This window comes from Podarcis cretensis (genome assembly GCF_951804945.1).
Source record: "Podarcis cretensis genome assembly, chromosome: 1".
In the NCBI taxonomy this organism is placed as follows: Eukaryota; Metazoa; Chordata; class Lepidosauria; order Squamata; family Lacertidae; genus Podarcis; species Podarcis cretensis.
In genome coordinates this window covers 136,349,735-136,366,108 of record NC_137170.1, presented here as the reverse complement: position 1 = coordinate 136,366,108, position 16,374 = coordinate 136,349,735, and the positions used below count along the sequence as shown (strand labels likewise).

At 41.9% G+C, this 16,374-nt stretch overlaps 1 protein-coding gene across 2 annotated transcripts in view; it reads right to left on the bottom strand.

Annotated features, from left to right (window-relative positions):
* Positions 1 to 16,374, bottom strand: part of ITGB2 (integrin subunit beta 2) — a 55,294-nt gene that overhangs the window by 4,721 nt on the left and 34,199 nt on the right. For both annotated transcript variants that reach the window (XM_079978016.1, XM_079978017.1), the window contains 10 exons: positions 16,025 to 16,199; positions 11,016 to 11,186; positions 8,806 to 9,047; positions 7,905 to 8,060; positions 7,066 to 7,161; positions 6,257 to 6,346; positions 4,928 to 5,068; positions 3,217 to 3,404; positions 2,424 to 2,668; positions 750 to 969 (listed from right to left, as the gene is read on the bottom strand). In XM_079978016.1, the coding sequence (XP_079834142.1) occupies positions 750 to 969; positions 2,424 to 2,668; positions 3,217 to 3,404; positions 4,928 to 5,068; positions 6,257 to 6,346; positions 7,066 to 7,161; positions 7,905 to 8,060; positions 8,806 to 9,047; positions 11,016 to 11,186; positions 16,025 to 16,199 (1,724 nt within the window). The remainder of the gene's footprint in view (positions 1 to 749; positions 970 to 2,423; positions 2,669 to 3,216; positions 3,405 to 4,927; positions 5,069 to 6,256; positions 6,347 to 7,065; positions 7,162 to 7,904; positions 8,061 to 8,805; positions 9,048 to 11,015; positions 11,187 to 16,024; positions 16,200 to 16,374) is intronic.

The following is a 16,374-nucleotide window of genomic DNA, read 5'->3' as shown; positions in this document are numbered from 1 at the left end:
ACTCCACAGAATGAATTTGACCAATCTAATTTGGCTATCTAATTCAATATACAAGGAAGTGAACAACTACCAAGAAAACCCAGCACAGTTAATTTTTCTCCAGATTGTTTGTGGGTTATCCAAAACCATGACTCCTGAAGCTCTACTACAACATCCGCTGCAGACCAAGAAAGGTACTGTCAAGTTCTAAAGGATTCCCATGTGGTTAAGAAGCAGAGCCAGGGAAATGGTTAGAGGCAAGAGGCTTCCAACAGGAGATATAAATCTAACCCAAGTGAGAACACAAAGGAACAGCAACTTGCTCTTTAGACATTCATCCCATGCCAACTTGCCAGCACCACCTTGTGCAAACTCCAGGCAGGGACCAGCACCATTGTGCCCAGGCACTGGCTGTCCTCTAAATGATAGAAGTTTTTCATCCCTTTATCTAGCTTTGTTAAGGTAGGTTTATGTCTATGTTTTATCATACTGTATTAATGTTTCATTTCTGCCTAAATTGCCTTCACCTTATTGGTGTGTTTGATGGACTAACGTTGGAGAGAGGAAGACAGAATAACTGAGCTATAAAAGCCCAGACTTTAAAGGAGACTTCTGTACAAGAAAAGCAAAAAAACGAGGCAGTGCAGAATCAGTTTCCCCCACCCAGCCCTGTTACCTGCAGAAACGCTGCCTATTCTAAAGGCAAGACTTTTAAATACTGACATGCAAAGCGCAGTAATTTTCACTGTGGTCCCTCTCATATCACTTACACATGTTTGGGACAGGGTGATGGACAGCCTTCGCAATCTTCACAGTGTGGAAGCTGATAGCCTGATTTACATTTGCATGTGTTGCACAGACATTCCCCACGGCCACTGCAGACAGTCTCATTGATGTTCAAGCAACCATCTGTTGAAGTTTCACATTGGCAGGCACTGCCGCCAAAGCCAGGATTGCATTTGCATTTCCCACAATCACACTGTCCTCTTACTAGAAAGAGAAAGTGGAGAGTTCAGGACAGAACACATTCCCCGTATTTGCAATTCTGTTGGAAAACCCAAGTTTGCCAGTAAGTACAATTTAATTTAATTAATTTAAGGGATGCGGGTGGTACTGTGGGCTAAACCAGAGAGCCTAGGACTTGCCGATCAGAAGGTCAGCGGTTCAAATCCCCGCGACGGGGTGAGCTCCCGTTGCTTGGTCCCTGCTCCTGCCAACCTAGCAGTTCAAAAGCACGTCAAAGTGCAAGTAGATAAATAGGTACCGCTCTGGCGGGAAGGTAAACAGAGTTTCCATGCGCTGCTCTGGTTTGCCAGAAGCTGCTTAGTCATGCTGGCCACATGACCCGGAAGCTGTACGCCGGCCCCCTCAGCCAATAAAGCGAGATGAGCGCCGCAACCCCATGACTGGACCTAATGGTCAGGGGTTCCTTTACCTTTACAATTTAATTGCATTCTATTCTGCAAAGTCACATTCCATAGTAAAAGGCCATCTTGGTATCACCTGCAAAACACTGAAATTACCTTTCATGAAAGAATAGGCTGCCATTGTAAAATGATGCAAGTGTTTTAGAAGTCTTAGAAGAAAAACTAATATTTAATATTCACACCTGGATGATGGTAAGCCATTATATGAAACAAAGGCAGATTGATAGCAGCTTGGCTAGCTTCCAAATTATTGTGCTAGTCAAACAACTCTTCCTAAGAATAACAGAATCACAAAATTGTTGACTTGGAGGAGCCCAAAGGATCATCTAATACAACCTTTTGCAATGCAGGGATCTCAACTCAACCTCTGCTTAAAAAGCTCTAAGGAAGGAGAGTTTACCACCTTCCAAGAGAGTCTCTTCCTAATGTTTTGTCAGAATCTCCTTTCTTGCTTGAATCTGTTGGTTCGGATCCTACCCTCCGGAGCAGCAGAAAACAAACTTGCTCCTTCTTCCGTGTGACAGCCCTTAAGATGTTTGAAAATTACTATCGTATCTCCTCTCAGTCTCCTCTTTTCCAGGCTAAACAGACACAGCTCAACAACTTTGCCCCAAAACTTTTGTGTCCGGATTTTCACCTTTTGAAATATGGCAACAGTATCTTCTGCACATGTTTCAGGTTGCCAACACCCTCCTAAAATTGTAGTGTCCAGAACTGGACACAGGACTCCAGGCAGGGTCTGACCAACGCAGAAGAGAGTGCTACTATGACTTCCCTTAATCTGGACACTAGACTTCTCTTGATGCAGCCTAGAACAGAATTAGCTTTTTTTGCTGCTGCATCACACTGTTAACTCATGTTAAGCTTGTGGTCCACTAAGACCCCTAATTACTGTGTGCCCTTTAAGAGCTTGCGGTAGAAAATGTAGCTCGCTGGAACTCTGGCAACAGGAAGCTGGGAGAAGTAAAGCAAAGGAGTCCAGGATATTTCCATGTCCCGCAGTCGCCAGCTACTCACTTTCTCCGCCACAAAGTTGACCATTGTGAATCTCACAGTTCATGTTGTCACACTCGCAAAAAGAACCATAGATCTTCTTTTTGGATGCTTCATCGGTGTGGCAAACACACTGCCCACACACACAGTCGCCCAGGCCGGAGCAGATGACGGAGCCATTGTCCTTCCGGCAACTCTTCTCCAGTTCCTTGCTGGACTTGCCTCCAGTTTGACAATCACAATTCTTTCCAATAAAGCCAGGAAAACAGCTGACATGAGAGAAGAAATGTTCAGAATATAGGAAAGGCTTACTAAGCAATACTTGTTTGTGTTGGAGGGCTGATTTGCCTGAACTCGCACAGATTTATTGTTTTATTGTAATTATAACCCACCTTTTCACATTACAGAACCCACGGCAGCATATTCCCAGAAGGTCACCCATCCAGGCACAGACTAGACCTGAACAATGGTCTGACAGGCCAATGTGGAGACCTGGGGGCTCTGTCAGCCCTCACCCTAGTCCATTACCCAGAGTGGCTTGAGAATTTGGCAGGAAAAAAGTCTCAAGGTCATTTTCCCAAATGTCCTCATGCCAAATTCTCAAATTCTCCTTTTCATTCTAGGAAAAATTATACTCAAGCAGTCTGCACATTCTGTGACAACAGATGTTGTTCCCAGACTGCATAAAACTGCAGGTGCAGATGTGGGACATGCATAAGCAATCATTCAGATGGTGATCATGGTTAACCTTTCCCAGTAGGACTGGCATATCCCCTTGTGATTTGGAGGGAGGGTATTGGTGAAGTGGTTTGATTACCTGCAGATTCCACAATCTACTTTCCCATGTCCACTGCAGTCAGAGCTACTTGATATTTCCTCATCACATTCGCAGTTGCATCGACCGCGCATGTACACAGCAAGGGAGTCTGTGAAACCGAGAGCCCGGATGGTAACCCTTTCGTTGTCAATGCATTTGGTTGCTGTAACTTTCACCTGGAAAGTAACCTGTAAGAAAACAAAGAACTCCATTAAATATTCTCCATTAAATGTAAAAACCACTAGGAAAGCACGAAGGAGTGCATTTATAAATAAAGGACTAGGCATGCTAACAGTCAGAAGGATGTCAGTGCCAAAAAAGACACTGTTCTTCTGCAAATAGAATTGCAATGGACCTTCCATGTGTTTGGGCAGTTCCACCCAAACCAGCGAGTGTAAAGTTGCCATGTGGACAGGAAAGGGAAAACTCACCCCCCCCCTCTTTTCTTGTGGGTGTGTAAACACACGGCCATTAAGTGTGGTTGCTGCCTTCTGCAGACACTCCTCCTCCTAATATACTGTTTGCTTTTTATTTTTTATTTTATTTATGTATGTTTTTTTCAGAGATTTCTATTCATTTATATTACTTAAAGTAGTGTAACCTGTTTTTCTGTGATTGATATGATCGTGATGGTTGAAACAACAACAACAACTTATTGTTTATACCCTGCCCATCTGACTGGGTTGCCCCAGCCACTCTGGGCAACTTCCAATAAATATAAAAACGTAATAAAATATCAAACATTTTAAAAAGTTTCCCTATACAGGGCTGCCTTCTGATGTCTTCTAAAAGTCAGATAGTTATTTATCTCCTTGACATCTGATGGGAGGATGTTCCACATGGTGGGTGCCACCACCGAGAAGGCCCTCTGCCTGGTTCCCTGTAACTTGGCTTCTCGCAGTGAGGGAACTGCCAGAAGGCCGTCGGTGCTGGACCTCAGTGTCCAGGCTGAACGATGGGGGTGGAGACGCTCCTTCAGGGATACAGGGCCAAGGCGGTTTAAAGCTCAGCATCAACTGTTATGTTTACCAGGGGTTGCTCGTGCGCAAGCAGGGCAAACCTCTCCCTGGCTGGCTGCTAATGTAAACTTTATCTGTCCGGAGAGCCACTTGCCCGTGGCTGCCTCAATCGCTGGCAGAATCCGTGAGTGAGCATTTCTTAAACTTCTTCCAGCATAAAAGCTCCTTGACGCCCAGTCTCCGCCTTTCCTCTCTGTGCGAAAGCCTTCTGCGCAGAGAAGGCGTGGGCAGTGGAGGACCCCTTCCTTCCCCGCTTGTCCCAGGCAAGGAGTTGTGGGACTGCCTCGCCACATCCGACTCCTGCACCCCCTCTCCACTGGAGCTGCGTTTATTCTCTTCCCCAGAAGAGGAGCTGCTTCTCCCGATCCCTGGAGGCTCTCTATAATCCCTCTGGCTTTTGCTCTCTCCCTCCGGCACTGATGGCAGTTCCCTGACATCCACACTTTGAATTGTGCTTGGAAATGTACTGGGAGCCAATGTAACTCTACATAATGAAATAAAGCCTACATATTGCTTAAAGTAACAGGCTTAACCCAGCTGCAACTTTTAAGGGGTTTGGGAAAGGAGAATAAGTGAAGACCCTTCTCACAAGCAGCAGTATTGGAAGAAATGCACACTGCTCTTTTCTCTCCACATACAGAACAGCAGCAATCAGAACAGCTTTAGATAGAAACAGAAAAGTCTTCTCCTACCTGATCATTTATTTTCACATTGTCACATTCCCCTCTTGGTTTATCCTTGGTGTGTATTTGGTTAGGGCAGAAGGAATCATACGTGATTTTGATGTAGTTTGGCAAGGGGCCATGGTCCAAAATAATTTTGGAAGACAAACTCTGCAAGGAAATGAGAATAAGGAAGAGGTGAGAATAGGAGCCCAAGTCTCTAGCGAGGGAGGAGAATTAATTGTAACTTCCATTCCCACTGCCTCAGTTCTTCTGTTGGAAAAGATGAGCCTTGAGAGAAGAAGGGAAATAGGGCCAATATCTCTAACGGTTATGCACTTTCTTTATAGAACTGTCAGGTCAACACAGTGATGCTTAAGTGAACATAGAATAATAGAATCATAGAGTTGGAAGAGACCACAAGGGCCATCGAGTCCAACCCCCTGCCGAGCAGGAAACACCATCAGAGCACTCCTGACATATGGTTGTCAAGCCTCTGCTTAAACACCTCCAAAGAAGGAGACTCCACCACACTACATGGCAGCAAATTCCACATGTTGAAGCAGAGGCAGGCAGAGGCAGAGGCAGGGGTTTTCCTGCAATATAGGCTTGAGAAGAATTTCCCAAGGGACAAAAGGACTATGTCGGGGACATAGCCTACTGACAAGCTAAAAAAGCTTTACTACTGGGTGTGTACTGGATAGATGTAACCAAGAGCAGATAACAATATTTGGCCAGCGTGACACTTCTGATGTGCCACAGCAAAGCTGATTAGTGCTTTTAAGAAGCTCAAGCAAGGAAAAGTGTTACTGGGAAAGGAAGTTTAGGATTGGTTCAACCAAGGAAATTACAGTGGGATGCAAGTCAACTAGTGTTAAGCTTTGAGAAAGTGAGTTTGATCACTTGTTCATGCTAATCAAGACCCTGCCCTTATGAACAGGCAACTCACAAAAATATGGTTTACAGCGAAGAAAGGAAGAAAGCATTTGCAACTGCTCAAATGACCTCCTCCTGTTTCTGGTTTAATAGTAGGAAAGCATGTTAATTGTTGACCATTTTCTCCCTCAGCTTCCACTATGGCTGCTTTTTCTTTTGTTTCATTTCTTTTTTAGGCTTGGTGGGTGCTTTAATCAGGGAAGCTTTATAAAGGGGAGATGGAGAAAGGAAGGGGAAAAGGTGGAGCAGCGTGGGGGGCAGCTATCCCCTGAAAACTGATTTGGAAATCTGAACCAAATCTGCATAATTTTGAGAAAGTTACACAAACAGGTTTCATGTCAACAAAGGGCAAAGTCTGGCAAAGGCTGGCTGGCTGAAATATATACTGTAAAGGATTAAAATGATAATATCAGTAACACTTACATCATAGGCACGCTGGATGAGTTGGATGATATTATTTGAGTCTTCCTGCAGCTCTCCCACAGCAGATTTGGGAATCATCTCACTGAGTTTCTATCAACAAAGAACAAATGAATTGAAAGCATTGTCTCACTCTATTAAATAGAATGCCAACCAGATTATAATGCAAGAGCAAAGCAGTAAATATCTGTAGTCCTAATTGTTCCATGTATATTGCTCAAATTATAGACTTAGGCTTTTATTTTATTTTATTTTATTTTATTTTATTTTATTTTATTTTATTTTATTTTATTTTATTTTATTTTATTTATACCCCGCCTTCCCCGGCCAATACCGGGCTCAGGGCGGCTAACATCAGGTATAAAAACAATTGATTAAAATACAACTTAAAAACAAGATTAAAATACTACTTAAAATGCAGCCTCGTTTCTAATTATTCTTATTCTTATTCTTATTCTTATTCTTATTCTTATTCTTATTCTTATTCTTATTATTGGAGTTTGGATTTGATATCCCGCCTTTCACTCCCTTTAAGGAGTCTCAAAGCGGCTAACATTCTCCTTTCCCTTCCTCCCCGCCAACAGAGAAGTGTGACTGGCCCAAGGTCACCCAGCAGCTGCAGGTGGAGGAGCGGAGATGCGAACCCGTTCCCCAGATTACGAGACTACCGCTCTTAACCACTACACCACACTGGCTCTCTTATTATTGTTATTGTTATTATTATTATTATTTCTAATAATAATAATCTAATAATCATTTTCGCCACAGACATTGTTTACTTAACCTTCTTTACTGCTGGTAGTTTTACTTACCCGATATGTATCAACCATTTTACTGGTAACAGCAAAAATGGGCTGGATATTGTTTTCTTCAAGTTTTTGAACCAACTGACCAACAGATGGATAGTCCTGTGTAACAAAGGAAACAGTATTTAGGGCTCTCTCTCCAAGTTAGTGAAGATCCTGGTGGGATCTTGCAGGCTAGATCTGGCTCCGACCCTTCAGTCTGGCCCCTCCCTCCCTGGTTCCTAAGGGCAGGGCCACTGGCGTAGTTAAAGCAGAGAGACTGTCAGTCAGCTGTGGTCTGACCTCCCGTTCTCACAGCAGACAAGCCGCACACACCAACTCACTGGTGCTCCATCCCCCAGAGAAACAGAGCAGCGCTCTCAACATGTTGCTCATTCCTGTGCAGCAGAGATTATGAGAGAGGGCACTGATGAAAACAGAAGCAAAGGTGGCAGGGAAACTGCTGGAGGAGCCCAGCCCCATCCTTCTCATCCACTGTGTTCTTGGATTTGTTCCCTGGCACCAAAGGAAGGTGGCTCTCTACAGGAAACAAAGGTATCCCCATCGCAATTGATGGCTCAGCTTCCCAAGGTCTGGCCTTGAATGCCACAAGCACGCACACACCAGGTTAACAAACAGCTTGGTTTACAAATCTGTTGAACCTTTAAAACAAAAAACGAAACAAAAAACATGGACCCCTTGTCTTTCTGCCTAAGAAAAGAGTTCTTAGAAAATTAAGAGGACTTTTCCTAATAACGCAGTTGTATGGGTTGTCCAGTCGGCTCCAGTCTAAAATCGTAAATCCTGTAAGGTAAAGGTAAAGCGCAGGTACTTCATAAAGTGTGCTGCCTACTCTGAGTACTTACATATTCATTGCTCCTTTTATACATATTTTCCTCCAGGTGGCATTTTCCATCATAAGGGGTTAAGATGGCTCCAAGTTTACCATCCCCAGCAAAATGGAAGCCATCATCTGTCGTATACACCAGTAAGCGTGTTACATTTTTCCAACCAATCTTATCCTGGATTTAAAAAGCAAGCAGATTAAAAAAGCAAACCACACTGGGTGAAAGATTCCTGCTTTGCAGCGGCTTGGACTAGATGACCCTTGTGACCCTTCCAACTCTGCAATTCTAAGATTCTATGATTCTACATAAAATCAGAGCTGAAAGGGACACAATGTCTGTCCAGATCTCAGTCCTAAGACAGGATAACCTATGTGTACACTAAAATGGATTTAATAGGTTTAAATATCCACCCGTACATTTTGCACCTTTATGACCAGTTTGTTCTCCTGTCATTATTTTATTGGACATTTTAATAATGCTGCCACAAAACGGCCACTGTATAATTAATTAACCCATTGTTTCTTGTATTTTGGAGACTAATCAATCTTTATTTTTAGGAAGGTTTGTACAGTCAGATTGTTTTTAGCTTTTGTGCTGTTGTTTTATCTCATTTGTCGTGAGTTTATTTTATTACTCTATTTCATTTTTAATATTTATCTTATCTTATTTATTGTAATATTTTAATTTAATTTGTAACAATACAGCAACAATAATAAAGACCCTGCCTAGAATCTCTCTATGCCTTCAGCACTGAGCCTAAATACAACGTTAAAAGCAACAGCATATCTTGACAACATTATGATTATCAGGGGGAACTCACTTCCACTTTGGACAGGAATCCATGCCCCCCCCCAAATTCAACTTCCTCACTCCCCAAGAGCACTTTGTCATGGTGCCTGTTCCCATATGGTACTCTTACCCCACAGACAGCGGCTTGCATCATGGCGTCGAGTCCTCCCTCTGGTGCGTCAAGATTCCCGGATATATCCTGCTTGCCGACTTCTTCTTTAAACTTCTCTACCCTGTCTGTGAGGCTGAGCACATGCCTGAAAGCAAATGGTGGCTGACATTTGGTCTCCTTGCTTGGACAAGGGTTCTGCAGCTTCTCTGGGTGGGTGTTAACAAAGGGCAACACAGTCTTGTCCACAAAGGCGCCAAACCCTAAGGGAACACAAGGGAAGTGCCGCTGAAAAGAAGGGTCCAAAATGGTTATTGTCACCGAAGATATATAGAGGGAAGAACTCTAAACCACTGAGGGGAATAGGGCAGTCAATATATCCTGCAATTGTTTAAAATAAAGTTAAAGTTAAATAGAGGAATACAAGTGGAAAGATCTGGGATTACAAAAGGGGTATCATTTGACAACTGAATACAACAGAAGAAATATTAATTCTATTCTTCTCTGACCTTAAAATCTCCAACCCCCCTGAAAGAGTTAGATCTTTTTCTTTACATGCTGCCTGTCACCCAAATGAGAATAAATGTCATATTTTTCCTTCCCATGGTTCAGATCTCGACTGTTGGTATCTTTCCTTCAAGAAAGGGCTCATCCATAGTTCCACTTGTTTCTTGCCTAAAAAGCACTGATCTGAGCAGTTTCCCGCTTGCCCCACGCTTTCAAAGCATGGGTCTGAGTTTGACCTGCTGCTTCCCCCAGGGAAAACTGCTTTTTGCCACTGAATCAGAACAAACAGTTGTTTCCAAATTTCTTTTAATTTCCTCTTGAAGCTTCCTGAGAGCTATTCTACCTGGGGGGGACTGCCAGAGGGCTTTCTGGGGTCCCTGGCTGGGTGGAATATAACTTGGAAGCAGCAGCCTCTATGGACAACTAGATCCAGAAACACATCCCTTTCTGAAATTATCTTCGGAATAAAATAATTTACAACTTAAGTGAGTTTCTTCGTCTGCCACTGAGAGCTTTTATTAGGTAAGTCAGCTACTTTTTACCACTTAGAAAGGAGGAAGCCGCTGAGTGTAGAATGAAGGCAAAAGGCTTGATTTATGCTCTGAGATAACAAAAGTTTAAACGAACAAAGGAGTTTCTGTGCTATGTTTAAGTGCATTATTTTATTATTAAGCGGAATTAGTATTATTATATTATGACAAAAATGTGCATAAGAATATAAAATCTACTTTGCCAGTTGATACTTCCTCCATGGGAATTTTTTTCTTTTCTTATTAAATGAGCTAAGCTTACTGGTACTGCTGTCAAAACAAGGTATCTAGAGGAGTTGTGCTGCTGCTGAAGTTTCTACAGGAACAGTTATAATAAACATTTTATTATTTCTACTCCACCCCCCATAAAGAGACAGATGTGCTAACATTCTTAAAAAGCAAAGTAGAAAACAGAGGGGGTGGGATTAAAACAGTCCCAACACAGCATGTTGGGTACCAGGAAAAGGGCAGCAGAGGAAAGAAAGGCATCTTTAGATACCTAGCAGATGATGGTAGAACAAACAATATCGCTTGAATTAGAGATTAATGAAATTAAAAATGATTTGGACACTTTGGATTATGGAATAGACAAAATATCGGAAAACTAGAAGGAACAGTTAATAAAATAGAAGAATCCTATACACAAACATTTGGATAAATGAGGCAAATAAATGAAACAAAGCAATTAAGAGTAGATCTACGCACAGGGGAAAAACGCTATAAATAAGTCAGAAATCATATTGTAATAACAAAAAAAAAAAAAAAAAACCTATTGAAAATTACGTATAAAATTTTCCTGCTCTCTGGTGTTGCATGTTTATAATGCATTCAAATAATTGTTTCTTTGCTAATATAAAGGTAAAGGGACCCCTGACCGTTAGATCCAGTTGTGGCCGACTCTGGGGTTGCGGCGCTCACCTCGCTTTATTGGCCGAGGGAGCCGCTGAGTCCTAAATCATGTTTCATTTTGCCTATTATCTTCTATCCACTGTGTGAAGTAGCAGCAGAAGTTCCATACCCAGCCTCATTGACAGTGCCTTCAGTGCAAAAATAATTTCACTAAATCTCAGTAAATCTGTATTTGATATGGAAGAGTTGTGCTCCGTGTAGTTCTACTCTTTTGAATTAAAACAATCCTAAATGCTAATTTTGTTAGTACCAGGAGAAAAATGGATTAATCAGAAATGTACGCACCTATTCGAGCATGTTTGGTAATACTTTTGAGAGCATTCAGCAGGTCTCCTCCTAGCTTCTTCACATTTTCCAGATCATCATTCATAGAGTATGAGAGGTCCATCAAATAGTAAAGATCTATAGGGTAGTCTTCCCCACGGCGGAATGTCACATTAAAAACAGCAGGTAGATCTGTTAGCAAAAGGGGAAAGAATGAGCATTTGCCCTAATCCTGCCACTCTCAAAGTCTGAGAGCATCCTCTATGGCGGGGGGAGCCTCTGGTCTGAGGGCCTTAATTAGGCTCCCAAGGCAGTTTTGGTCAAGCCATGCCCATCTGCATATACATATAGATATAGGCAACTCCCCGTTTGCACGGAGGTTGCATTCCGGGTCATTGTGCATGTCAGTGGTTGCATGTAAGCTTGTTCCATTCCTGCCCCTGTGGGGCAAGTAAAGCTGGGATCAAATGTGGGAGGGGGTTCATACACTGTGGGAAGCACCTAACAGGCACCAACACTCAGCTGACAGTTGTGGCTTCTGTGCACAGCGCAATGCAAGCCCTGAAGATCATCAAGACTTGCATAGCGCTGTGAACACGTGCCCTGATGATAAGGTGATCAATGGGATGGGGGTGGGGGGGTTTGTGCCCAGTGCCATGCAAAAAAAGTCACCTGATATATTTATGCTGCCAGATGATTGACAGGTGGGCAACTCTACCCATCTGTCAAAATTGTTCTGCAGGTGGTGGAGGAGACAAGTATCTAACTCTACAAAAGGCATTTGAGATTTACTACATCCACTTCCGGTGCTCTCCATCATGATGAAGGCAGATCCCACATTAGCAGAACCCGTTTGCGGAACATAAACAAAGACTAATTTGAGGGTAATTGTCCTTGCAAGCCCCTCCCCCTCTGGTCAGGGGGGGGGTGAGCTTCACTCACAGATCATCTGATACCTGGCTCCCATCCTGAAATGGAAGGTGGGAGGCATTGAGTGCAAAGCATTTTGCGTATCGGAAACCCTCTGGTGCAGTCATTATGAGTGGAGGATCTTCTGTATCTTAGAAAGAAAAATTTGGATCTAATTTACAGACATGTGCTGGACTAATGGGACAAGATAACCTCCTAAATGTATCAGCCACTGAGCAGCAACGTTTTGGTTTGGAGAGAAGAAGATATTCTTCGCAGTGAACTGAGGTGTGTTGGGGGAGGGGAACCGTTACCCTTTCTTAATATATTATGTTTGCTGCTTTGATGATTCGGCAAACCTCCCCCCGAATGCTAATGGATTGAAAAAAGGCAGCAGGAGATCAATGAGAACAAGATAATATTTATGGATTATTAGAAAAATAGGACACTGTGAGAATATTGTTATGATGTAAAGCTTCACTGAACTGCAATTAAGATGCCTTTTGAAGATCTACCACAGCTCTGGTGGGACGCCATATCGTTAACAGCTGAGCGATGGATGGGAAAGAATAGTTGGAGACCTGCCAAGGTCTATGGTGGGGCACCAGTCTTTTTTTCTTTTTTTTTTTTGACTTTGACAACCAAAAATGGCATGTATGACGCAGTGAAAATTAGCCCTTGAGAGCAGAGCAGTGAGATCGAGAGATGCCGTATATGATGGATTACAACAGGAAGAATGAAGAAATGAAAGGAAAATAAACATCTCACACAGGAAATTCACGGAATGCAAACTCCTCTTGCAGAAGTAAAATTTATTAAATAAGTACTTATGAATGAAAGTCAAGAAATCATTGACTGTTAAATTAAGGATTAAGATCAGAATTGTTGTAATTGGATTAATCAAGATCAAGGAAGCAGGAAGAAATAAGAACTATGTACCCTGAAACTCAACACATGGAAAGGCACTAAAAATTGTTTAATTTGATATTTGAATAATTGGCCTTCTGATTGTATTGTAATTTGGTATTGTCATAATGCAGCTTTTATTGGATTGTGATAATTGAAAATTAATAAAAATGATTATACAAAAAAAAGAGAGTTTTACTACATCCTGACTGTTATGGAAGAAAATATCAAAGCTACAGGTTGCAGGAAGCATATCAAAATGCCAGCGTATTTCAACCTGCACCAGTACTACTCTCAATGCAAATAATTAAGTACTAGGTATTATCCTGTGGTCCTCCAAAGTCTGTTGGACTTCAATTCCCAGCAGCACAGCCACCCTAACCAAGTGGTTCAGCAACATCAGAAGAACCACAAGCTCCCACCCCACCTAGAAAATTGTAAAACATTTCAGTTTGTCCTGGAACTAACTTTTGAGGGCAAGACGCAGAAGTTCTTGTTGTGCCAAGATTACAAAGCTTCTCTCATACTTAGAAGTACAGGCAACAACCAACTGGCATGCAACTGTGTGCATCACACTGAACCCAATTGGCATGCAACTGGTATGCAACTATGTGCATCACACTGAACCCAGAAGTGACTTAAAAATGGGAAAACAGGAAAACTGGGCTTCCAGGTGGAAAAATCGAAATTGGAGACAGAATTGTTAGAACCTAAAACTAAGATTCTTTCAAGAATGTATAACTTGCTGTTGAAATGGAATACTCAGGATGAAACAGTTAAATCAGCTATGATTAAATGGGCACAGGACATTGGTCATAACATTATGTTTGCTGACTGGGAAAAGTTGTGGACCACCGATATGAAGTTTACGGCATGTAATGCCTTAAGAGAAAATATTATGAAAATGATTTATAGGTGGTACATGACCCCAGTCAAGCTTGCTAAAATTTATCACCTGCCTGATAACAAGTGTTGGAAATGTAAAGAAACTGAGGGGACATTCTTTCATCTTTGGTGGACGTGCCCAAGGATCAAGGCTTTCTGGGAAATGATATATAATGAACTGAAAAAGGTATTTAAATATACCTTCCCTAAGAAACCAGAGGCCTTTCTCCTGGGCATAGTCAGCCAATTGGTGTTAAAGAAAGATAGAACGTTTTTTATGTATGCGACAACAGCAGCAAGAATACTCATTGCAAAGCACTGGAAGACACAAGATTTGCCCACTTTGGAAGAATGGCAGATGCAAGTAATAGACTACATGGAATTGGCAGAAATGACTGGCAGAATCCGAGACCTGGGAGAAGAAGCGGTGGAAGAGGATTGGAAGAAGTTCAAGAACTACCTGCAGAAACACTGCAAAGTGTATGAATGTTAAAATGATGTTGGATATGAAATAATATGGCGTTAGTGATACAGTGTTAAAAAATATGCAAAAAATGTAATAGAAAAAGGGTGGAAAAACAAGGTTATATTATGTCAAAAGTAAACAATATGTTAAAGGTGTTTAATTATAAGGAGGAAAGATTGGAGACATAATAGAAGTGATTATAATAATTAGAAATGAGTTTTGAAGGAGGGTAAGGATTTGCTGTATCTGATTGGACAAAGAGGAACACAAAAAAGGGAGGTGTGAGGAGGTCAAGAAAGAAAGTTTTGTAAATGTGAGTTTTAAAAACTGAAGTTTTTGTTTTTAATTTTCTTTTTTTTCTTTTTCTTTTTTTGTTTCTTTCTTTAATTAATCAATGTTGTTTCTGTTGTTCTGTATTGTTTTGATTTTTTTTATGTTTTTGGAAAAATAAATAAATATATTTTTTAAAAAAATAAAAAAATAAAAATGGGAAAACAGCCCCCAAAGAGCCCAGAAAGGGCAAAAGATGGTGTGAAAACAGTGCCTATCAGTCCCATGAGCCTCTGCAAGTGCAATTCCAGGAGCCCTTGCACCGACCCTTGAGGCCTGTGGAGAGTTGGGAGGTTGAGCAAGGAGGTTTGGAGGGAGTGATTGTGGTAGAGTTTGGTGTCTGGTAAGTACTGTTGGTTTGGTTTTTTTTTTACTGGTTTTTCAAGAGTTTCCAGAGGTTTTGAGGGTGTTTGCAGGCTTTTCCAATGGCGCTGATTGCACTTAAATGCATGGTGTGCTTGCACTTAAATGCGTGGTGTGATTGCACTTAAATGCGTGGTGTGATTGCACTTAAATGTGTGGTGTTATTGCACTTAAATGCATGGTGTGATTGCACTTAAATGCGTGGTGTGATTGCACTTAAATGCATGGTGTGATTGCACTTAAATGCGTGGTGTGATTGCACTTAAATGCATGGTGTGATTGCACTTAAGTGTGGTGTGATTGCACTTAAATGCATGGTGGCTTGGAACACAACCCCTGCATAAATGGGAAGTTGCCTGTAGTGTTGGGTAAACTCTCCAAGTATAGCATGATGGGGTGCAATGTTCTACAGGAAACGTAATACTTTCAGTGGCTTTTGTAACTGAAAGAGCCCCTGAAAGAACTACCCCTCTCATCCTGTCACTCAGGATGACAGAGCTTTTGGGGAGGGGCCCCCCTCTGCTGTCTCTCCTTCCATCACTCCTGCGTTCTGCCTATTCACCAAGGTGAAATGCGATATTGAGGGCTGGCAGGTGGGGAAGGGGATTTCCTCTGAGCACTCATATTCTGAGGCAGCGTTTGGGAGACACACTTCCCATTTTGAGTTGGGTCTTTGGAACCACCTAGGGCTCATTTCCAAGTCAGGCTCAGATAATCTCTCACAACATCCATACTTAGAGGTGAACAAGGTGTGGCAAACACTCGATATTTGATGTTTATTTCTGCATACTGTTTTTTTGTTCTTTCAAGCTTTAATAAAAATTCAAATACAAGAAAAAAACAGAAAAAGAAGTGAACAAGGTGCATGTGTATAACAACACGGGTGGCATATATTTCTCTGGATGTTCAGCATCTACAGCTTACCTCTGCTTATTTGTTTCAGGCACTTTATAACTAGTTCTTCAGCCAAAGGCTCCCAAAGAGGCATTATAGAATTTAAACAATCAAATCCAACACTTAAAACCAGGCATAATGTACTTCCCCACCTTCCAAGAATTCGAGAACTATTTATATACCTGTACAAAGGAAGTCACACCTGTTCCTTGCCCTGTCACTATAATCACCCCATTCATCCACTTTATATTTGTCTAGTAATTACTCAGAGTAGTACCTTGTCTTAGCTGCAGGTGCACATTCTCAGGCTGGATTTGCTTTATTTGACTTGGTGGTGGACCTGGCTGGGCAATGCTTTCTGGGAAAATTATGTCATCCCCACATCCCCTCTGCCGGAGTTGTTCCCTGGTGTCACAGCGACTGGAATCTTGTTCTCCTACTTTTGTGAAATCCTGTATTTCATAAAAATAAAAAAGAACAAATGGTCAGTATGTTTCAGAAATAAGTCTGATACATTTTGGACAACAGAGGAAGAACAATAGCTCCAAAAACATGCTTTGCCTGCAGAACTTCCAATGTCCAGTGTCTCTAGTTAAAAGGATATCTAGCTACAGGGCTGAGAATACC